Source organism: Vicia villosa, linkage group LG6 (assembly GCF_029867415.1).
Source record: "Vicia villosa cultivar HV-30 ecotype Madison, WI linkage group LG6, Vvil1.0, whole genome shotgun sequence".
Lineage (NCBI taxonomy): Eukaryota > Viridiplantae > Streptophyta > Magnoliopsida > Fabales > Fabaceae > Vicia > Vicia villosa.
In genome coordinates this window covers 146,664,008-146,673,851 of record NC_081185.1, presented here as the reverse complement: position 1 = coordinate 146,673,851, position 9,844 = coordinate 146,664,008, and the positions used below count along the sequence as shown (strand labels likewise).

General features: G+C 32.2%; 1 protein-coding gene across 1 annotated transcript; it reads right to left on the bottom strand.

Annotated features, from left to right (window-relative positions):
- Positions 1-382: 382 nt before the first annotated feature.
- LOC131610382 (1-acyl-sn-glycerol-3-phosphate acyltransferase 2-like) lies at positions 383-7,313 on the bottom strand. The gene is made up of 11 exons (XM_058882320.1): positions 6,999-7,313; positions 5,878-6,000; positions 5,231-5,270; positions 5,043-5,116; positions 4,720-4,779; positions 4,121-4,198; positions 3,788-3,946; positions 1,560-1,685; positions 1,248-1,340; positions 974-1,060; positions 383-850 (listed from the first exon to the last, which is right to left on the bottom strand). Exons 1-11 carry the CDS (start codon positions 7,077-7,079, stop codon positions 608-610), a joined length of 1,164 nt encoding a protein of 387 aa, XP_058738303.1. The 5' UTR covers positions 7,080-7,313; the 3' UTR covers positions 383-607.
- Positions 7,314-9,844: the final 2,531 nt, after the last annotated feature.

The window sequence follows — 9,844 nt, the reverse complement described above, 5'->3', positions numbered from 1 at the left end:
CTAATTTATTGTCTTTCACATTAACAAATTAATAGTATAATTGCATACATAATCTTAATGACTTATAAGATAATTCTATATGTTTTCACATTAAAAAATTAATAGTATACTTACAAACATAATTTAAATGACCTTATTTTTCACATTAAAAAATTAATAGTATCCTTACAAACATAATTTAAATGACCTTATTTTATATGCAAATAAAATATAAAATATCAACTACTAAAAAAATATAGTTTTATTTCTAATATAACCGTGCGAAGCACGGGTCGGCCATCTAGTATGTTACCAAAACTTAACTTTGGAAATTACCATACAGCTGATATATAAGTTGTATTTGCCAGAAATATCAAAAAGCACCACAAAAAAACTCCGGAAATAGTTGAATAAATGATAATAAATATCAGTTTAGTACCTAATATTTAGATAGCTTTCAAAGTTATTATCCTAATTATGTTGAAAACTAAGCATACACATGTAAGAATTGGATACCACAACATGGTAGCTTTTGAAGTTGAAATAATTAGTATTACAGTGTCTATGCAGGTTTTTGAGGTGAACAAACACATTTGTAGTTTTGGGTTTGAACAAGCACATCTGTAAACTACTGTTGTTTGTCATTTGTAGCCTCGGGTTTTTCTTCCTTGTTCTTTGGCTTTGCAGGGGCTACCTTGGCCGGGTTAGAACGCTCTGCCTGTGTGAATAAAATCAAGATGTGCATGAGGCCAGTAACAACTGCCAAACCCAAGGTTGAAAATGCAACACCCTTCCGCGATGATAGCAACGAAGACCATTGTAGGAACTTCGCAGTGCCTGCGACAACCACAAAAGCCCAAGATAGAGCTACCTGCTCCCCACGTGAAATTAATGGATTGTTAGGAAAACATCTATATAAAAAAGGGTGCAAATCAAAAGAATAATTAACGAATAAGAATTTTGAAGAGTTGGACAAATTGTGAAAGGATCTAACCGCAAGAGGCTTTATTGGTCGGCGAGTATCCTGCAGCTCTAGATCACTGAAAGTATCATCGGCTAAGTGTTTGTCTAACAATGCATCCTGATGCCATAGAGATTAAAAGAAAGAAAGAAAATAAGTGATATTATCGGAAAAAAACAAAGCATAAGAGTGTAGCGTGAACAGCTATTCATAATCTACTAATGATTAAGTTCTTAGCAAAAACTGAAGTGTACCAGAATTAACTATTGAGAGAAGAAAAAACAAATATAGAACATACAGTACTTACCTTGGCCACAAATATATCTTTACACCACTGAGCAACAGCTTCGTCTGTTTCTGGTAATTCTTTCATCAAATGTCGTTTGATATGAACTTGTACCTGTGATGGTAAAATTGAGTTAGTTTTTCAATCAACAAAAAAATTATGGGAATAAAAATATCAAAGACATGAAAGGAAGATTGAAAATTCTATTGAAGTCTTCAAATGTGGTTATTTCTAAAAATGATGCATCTTATACATAATAAAATATTGGCAGTGAGAATTAAGAAAGTACGAAAAAATGAATGTATTACTGAAACTTTATTTTAATTGGCTTACCACAGAAGGTTTCCCATTTAAGAGTCTTAGCATTGTTGGAGCAGGAGAACTTTTAGGGACAGCCACTGTTATGTCATAAATGGCAGGAACAAATGAGCGCATATGACTTACAGCCGAAACAAACCCCTGAAAGCAAGAAAAAATATGACCGAGTGAACATTTCAGAGCAAGTTACAGGCAAGACCATCGGGACCTAATATAATTGCTACCAGACAGCCTATTATAGTCCAATAAGATTTATTCAATACAGACAATACCAAAACATTAGAGAGAGTAAAGAATGGTAAGAAGAATATCTACGCAACTGATACGCATATTAGAAACTGCAACACCCTTGAACTTTAGGAAAAAATGCAAAGAAAGGCTTGAAGACAAAAAAACACAATTGTCACACACAAGTTCGTGGGAAGAGAGATGTCCTTAAAGATGAGCGCAAGCAAGCAGCTCCAATCATAACCAAACATTTCTGTTACCTACCTGAATCAAGGCTCTTGCAACTATCCATCAGAAACTACTACAAATTTGAGCAATAAACCAATTATGATCCAATGAAATTATTCAGGCTTACTACTAAGATCGCATGATCTCATTCTCGTTTACTTGGGATAAAATGGCTGGCTATATAATCTTCCAAAGAGCTTACTAGATTACTAATCACTTAGGGTTCATAATGTCAATATAACTTGTGTTAAGCAAAATTTAATGATTTAGTCCTGAGGGTATTTAGGACTTGGAAGTCTCTTTTTTCATGAACTTTGGTTGTACTGGCTAGTTTTCGGGTTAATTAGGTTTATCGGAATTTTGCATCAGGTCGTACTTTTCCATATGGATTACGTTACGGTAGCACCAAAAATATAATTGCTTTCCTAATTCTTGTACCATAGGCTATAAGACTCTTCTGCATTAACTATTTAGGCTTTTAACATTCAAATATAACATTGTAATCTAAGATTGGCAGCGTATTCCTCAATCCATGCCTGATCTACATGGATGCAAAACTTTAATTGTAGTCTTTCTTTCCTGTTGTTGTGATGGTTGAGTTCAGATAGATGTAACACTGTTCATTTTCTTTTTTAACAGTTTTCTTCAATCTTGTCCAAAATTGTTTTACTTGGAAACTATAATGCAACCCATCAAAGCCCGTTGTTCCCTTCCAGAACTCTCCATCAAACACATAAAGTATGAGATCCCATCCAGATATGTACATTTCAAAGCACCCAAACAATAAACTACAATATGTTGTCCAGCATCACAGGTGCTCTTCTAATTTTGCTTAATACTAACTAATCTAAAAAAGAAAAATAGGAAGCTAATATTTACAATTCAACAAATCAAATTAAACATGTAGCGCAAAAAAATCATATTCAACTGAATTTATGTTACGAACACAAGAACTGAATTCCAAAGAACTAAAAAATTTATTAAGAAATGGGATAGGATAAGATAGGAGAGAAACTCTCCTGAGGATTTCCCCTTCGCAATAGAGAATACTCTATTCATAATTACAATATTTAAAGATTCTCTCCTCTACCAAAAGAAGGCTATTTAAAGAGTTACTAGTAGACTTAACGGCCAAATAACAAACTAACAACCTGAACTGTCACCTGATAAACAAACCAATTAACTAATTACTCTAACAACTCAATACCACGTTAATTACTCTAATTTCTCTTCACTTTATAATTCTTACAATTTAAATACCTTGTGTACACTTATTTCGCTATGTCAGTGTCTTTACATTCCTCAAAGCATTTCATTTATTGAATAGCAGATGTGTTATCCACAAGATAACCAATCTGATTTTAGCCTTTAGTTAATCATACTCAATTTGATATTATTTCACACGTGAGGAGTTACTTCTTGGTTTTGTCCAATCATTAATAACTTAATTATTTCTAGATAATAGTAAATAGAAGTAATGCTTGTAAGAAATCCTATTGAGACCAAGAAACATAGGCCTGTTTGCCACCCACGCCGGAATAAATAAAGTATTCCGAAAAAACCTGCTAGTGCGGGAAGACCTTCTAAGGATAAGAAGCATACGGGTAAAGATACTAAAAATGATATTGGAACAAACAACGGTAACATAATTTCATCATCGATCCTGTTAAGAATTACAAGTAGATGCTAACATTGAATAGACTGTGCAGCATAGCTTCCAATCTATCAAAGTTAAAGTGCGGGAAGAAGGTAAACAAAGAAATAAAGAATATATAATTAAACTTCACCTTAGTTCTAGGAATCAACACGTTTCTAGGAACAGGTAATCCAGTGGATGCAGCATATTCCTGAGCAGCTAACAATTTAACCTTTGTGAAGCGTGTTCCTTCTACAAAGAGAGCCAACCAAAAAGGAAGAGGAAAATCTCTCAACCGCTGTATACCTGACTGCAAATATGATGATGAAACTTTCAAATGAGATCCCAAAATTTAATCAAGCAGATTGAGTAGTAAGGGAGAAAACTATAAGCATGAGTAAGAAGATAACATTACAACAACTACAAGCATGAGTCTATTAAGAGCATGACGCGTATATAACAATGGATTCATAGTAACTCATACTTTCAATGTGTTTTCATCCTTGGCCCAACTTCTCTCCAGGAAAAGATACTCAGAAAACCACATTGACCAGCCAATTACCTGCATATATAGTTGAAAATAAATGAATACGACAAGCACAAAATCTTGCTTTATAATTCTAACTTCCAATGCTCTACTGGTGATAAGTATGACTAAATATCCCAATATTGTTGAAAATAACTGAATACAACAAACATAGAATTTTGCTTTACAGTTTTAACTTCTAATTATCTACCAGTGATAAGAATGACTGAGTATGGGCCAAAATAATACCTATTTAATAAGAAGAAAAAAACAGGGTGTAGCTTCCAAGCAGGTAAGTTACACCCAAAATTTCACAAGAATCAAAATCATCTAAAAGGAAAACCATGGAATTAATTACTTGAAAAGCTTACAATTGGTATTTCAGAACTGAGAAATTAGAATGATATGATCGAGAAATATGTGCTACTATTTATAAGTTTCTAGCAACTAAGAACCCCTAAAATGCATAGTGTATAAGTTATTTCATCCGGTTGACTGAATAAAAGAATCATTTTATGTTTTCGTTTCAAAAGTAAAAGCGACAGTGAAGCATATACCGGTAGTAACTTTGATGATTTCTTCATCACTGCTACAGTACTTCCAAGGCAACCTGAACGCTGTTTGATGTTGTTGAGAACAGCTCATTAGTTGAAGCACAAATAAATAACAATGTAGTAAGAAAATAGAAAGTCAATGAATACCAAAACTTATTATACAATAGCCCATACATAAAGAGTAAATAACTGTCCTTTTGTCCTGTCATGATAATATCGAATTATACTTTTAAATGATATAAGTTTCTAGAGCATACACTCGTGAATTTGTGTAAATTTCTTGCATTGAAGATGTGAAAAAAGGGCATACCAAATAAAACAATCACCTGAGCTAAAACCCATCCAACAAGCCAATCAATATCACTTCTGTGATTGCATATGACAAGTGCATGTTCTTTACCTGAAAAATTCAAAATAGAATCTGATGATTAATATACAAGAAAAAGGTGTAGACAGCAATTCAGGTTTTCCTTTCTAGAAGACTAACATGAACTTTGGCGAACAAAAGACTTACCCATCAAACGAAAAGTTTCGCTATCCGTGTATATTTGGACCTGAAGCCAGAAAGTTCCAAATGAAATATATGATTAATCCAAATGAAACAAAATGAACAATTAAATTGCAAAATTACAGTTCACAAGTCTTTATTTTCAAAATAACTAGTTTTTCATTTTGTTTTCTTGAAAGCACTAAATGATTGTCACGAAAATATAGCAAAAGAGTATAATTTCCAGGAGTTCCATGTGTCATGGCTAGAAGTTACAGCCTATAAACAGCAAATTAACTAGATGCATTGCTTCCAAAACTAGACTAATCATCGAACCATAAAGGAGTTATGAAGCCCCGGATATTCCTCGGAGTAGGCGTGTCCCGGTGTCCAACACTCAGATGACACTGTTACGGTACCACACATGTCAGATAACTAGTGGCTACAGACTACAATCAACTAAATACGATGTTTCCTAAGTTATAACCTAATCACTAAACCTTGAAAGAACTGATTCTCGACTCACTAGTTTCACCGCAATTGAACTGTAGTAGAACTTCAAATCTTATAGTTTAAGTGCACAAAGTGACAAAACTATCAAATCAACTAAAATGTGTCCAAGTACAAGCATTCAAGAAAAAGGATTGGAGAGAAATTAAATTTTTTCTAAGCACCTTAACTCCAGCCCACCAATCAATAAGCCAAATAAGTTCCAGCCACAACAGTTCTGCCACCACCCGGTTGATCCGTCTGTACAAATTCTTTGACAGCGGCCTTACAAGAACATAGAATGTTGCCTAAGACAAGAGAAATAATAAGCAAAATTAACAGGTTAAGGCAATCCAGTCACTTAAAACACAAGAAAGAAATACTAACTAATGAAGCACTTAAAGCATAAGTACATATATCATTAGATAAACAGCTTATCATATAAATACTTATGAAGAACTTAATTTTATATCAAAAAGAGAAATATTTTTTTTTAATTACACCCCAGAATATCCACCAACGCCCAAAAAATTAACATTTTATAAGTGAAATTAATTCACTAGGCTTTAATCTATTTGGGAGTATAACTAAAAAAATCAAAGATAACTTGTATAGTAGTCATGCATATGTTTGGTTTTGCGGTGAGTAAATTGAGTGTGTGGTTAAAAGTGAGTTAAATGTAAAGTGATTTATCTTTTAATAACTTTATGAAAATTGAGTTGAATGTAAAAATCCCTTTTAAACTCAAAAGCCACAAATTATTATATCTTCAAGTAGAATCAATTATGGAGGCAGAATCATTCTACTTTAAAAGAACCCAACACCTCAAAATCATTTGAAAATCAATTCTACACCTCTAGAATAGCTTTTGGAAAACCAAACATACTAGTAATGTTTTAACATAAGCTATAAACCACTTTCATAATCTGTCCAGTAGAGCTTATCCAAAAAAGCTGAAAACAGCTCACAGATAAGTCACTACTCACTACAGTAATAAACACTTATATCATTCTATATGTTCTCCCAAACAGTCTAACAAATTGTAACATCTTGATATATGCGAATTCAAACTAGCACTTAACTGGCTCAAGATCTAACACAGAACAGAACCCAGGTAATGTCAGATTTGAATCAACTGAATTAGGGGTTTTAACAAATAGAGAATCAATTTGATAATGCTAATAACAGTTAGAGTAACAGAAACAAAGTGCAAGATTGGCATGCTGATATCAAAAATCAACGAAAAAATCAACGTCGATGAAACCAAAGATAAAAAAAAGGGAAAAAAAAAGAAGTAAAAGAAAACCTGAATGAGATTAACGATGAGGCCTGAGGTGAAGAAGAGCAGGCCTAATGGAACCACAACAGCAGCAGCTGCAATAGCCATGCCTGCTCTTTCTCTTTCTCTTTCTCTTTCTCTTTCTCTCTCCGGCGCAACAAAAAAAAACGGATAGAGAGAGAAAGAGGAATGAATTGATAAGAAGCGATGTAAATGATGAAGTTATAAAGAGCGTGTTTAATGGGAATTGAATATTTGATTAAGAGAGTAGATGAGTCTTGTCTTCGTCTTTCCAAGGACAATGCCACTGAAATAACATCACTTCATTTCCCCTACTTCCCACCAATCTATTTATTAGTGCTTCTACTTAACTTCTTCACTTCACACTTCTTCTTCCTTTTTTTTCAAAATAACTTATCAAAAAAATACTACTCTCTTTCTCTCCGTTCTAAATTAATTGATGTGATTTTTAAATTATTATTTTTATTTGTTTAAAAGCAAGAAATTCATTTAGGATGCCAATTAATTAATTGATATTTGATTTTGATGAAGACAACATATCAAACGATATCTTGTGAACTTTTTGAGGTAGCTTAAGTGGTTAAAGATATTTAAGGTGTGTTTATTAAATTATTCTTTGAAAAATATTCTTAAAGATAAGTCATTTCCTTGAAGTTAGCATTGTGATTGTCAAACGACATTGAAGTGAAGACTTCGGTTTCAGGGTTCGCTAGTGGTTTGTCCTCCCAAACCCCTAATGATAGTAATCACTGGCGGTTCTATGGCCCAGCCAGCCCGGGCATGCGTCCGGGCTCAACCCCTATGTTCTTTGTACTCTTCCCAATTCAATGACCAATTTTTAGATAAAATCAGGGGCAAAATTAATAAAAATAGAGTGTGAAAATTAAAGCAGATGAATAACCAATGGTTCAGACCCAACCCAATTAATTATTTATGAATCAAAACAAAAATTAAAAAAAAAAAACTCTCTTACAACTAAACAATAATTACAACAGAGGTTCTTGCTAACGAGTTTCCTCAACTCAATAAAAAAAAATTTATAAAAGTCAATATTTTAATTTCTAATATATTTTTAATGGATTAAATACACACATTTTTAAAAAAACTTATCATTTTAATTATTTAAAGAGTGCTCTTGGAGCACTAGTTAACATTTCCCTAATATATAGGACTTGTCTTATATATTCCTTATATATTCCTACGTCATATTATTACTATCATAAAAATAAACATATATGATAATTCTATAACATAAATGTATTGCTTTATTAAAACATATATAAAAAAAACCTAAAAAATATTTAATGCATATACTTAAATCAAAATAAATAAAAGCAAAAACAAGTCCCTTTTAGTTTATTAGAATTAATTTATTTAATCTTTTGTCTAATTTACTTAATTTATTCTAGTGTTAAAAAATATTTTAAAAACACAAAAAATGTTTTCTTTTATTATTATTAGATTATTTATTTTATTAAAAAAATAGAAAACATGTAATTTTATTTGATTAGGTTTTTATTATTCAATAAATTTTTTATTTAATTTTGTTTTGCTACTGTTTGTTTCTTTTTTTTAATTACTTAATTTCTAATAGTTTTATATCCCTTATATAAATTAATTGATAGAACAGTCTACTAAGGATATGAGGTTTGTAAGCTCCTCCTAAGTTAAACAATCCATTAAGATAAGGTTTGTAAGCTCTCCTCAAGTTCTTTCTTAGTTAAGTTTATTATTAAATTTAAGACAATTAAATTCATTCATAAATTAAATAACTCAGAACTTTCTGAGAGTTCAGGTTCACATGCATTCCAACTGCACCAGTCTCTCCTTAAGTAATATATTAGTCTACAAATTCATTGAGTTGACTTTGATATTCACGGTGTCGACAACATCCATTGAAAGAGTTTTTTCAGCAATGAGGATTATCAAGTCTAATTTGCTCAACAAAATCAACAATTTGTGGTTCAATGACTTGATGATATGTTACACCAAGCGGGAGATATTCAAGTCAATTAAAGATGATATTATTCGAACATTCACCGCAAAGAGGTGTTAGAGAGGGAACTTACCTCCTAATTTTATTTAGCACAATATTCGCATCTTAGGTTCATCTCTCTTATGCAGCACACTTTATGATTGTTTATATATTATGTCACATGTAATTTGCAGTTAAATTTTTTGCCCAGGCTATCTAAAATTCCTGGCTCCGCCACTGATAGTAATCAACTTAGAGATATCTCATGCTTAATTGAGTTAGAAGATTCAAGGTTCTTGTGTGATGTTAAACTTAAAGATAATGATTTCAAAACCTGAAGCTTCAAGGTTGTGAAAGAAAGAAGTGTGAAAGCTCGTATGGTTATGTTCGTCTGAGTAACCAATGTCTTGTAAATATCAGCCATTAAAATCTCCACAACGGTTCCTGATCTCAATCCGTGTAAAATCTCAATTGGTTTTAGGTTAGCCTATGTAAAATCTCACATATATTCCTAAATTCCACCTGTGTAAAAGCTCAATTGGTTTGAGATTAACCTGTAAAAATATCATATTAGTTTGAAGGTTAGCCCGTGTAAAACCCCGTTCCAGTTCAGATGAAATTCAATATAAAAATCCATCTCGGTTGGGTGGATAGCCAACATAAAACTCCATCTTAATTCAAGATTAGCCCATGAAAATTTATGTTTGGTTTGGAAGATAACCATTATAAACTTTATTCGTTGTTTGGTTGAAAGTTAGCATTTAAACTTCAAATCATTGTATAAGGAGGTTCGTGGGCATATCCTTCTAAAAATTCTCAAATTATTGGATACTCTCAAGAAGAATTATTGGGGACATGAGTAGATAAAATTATTAGG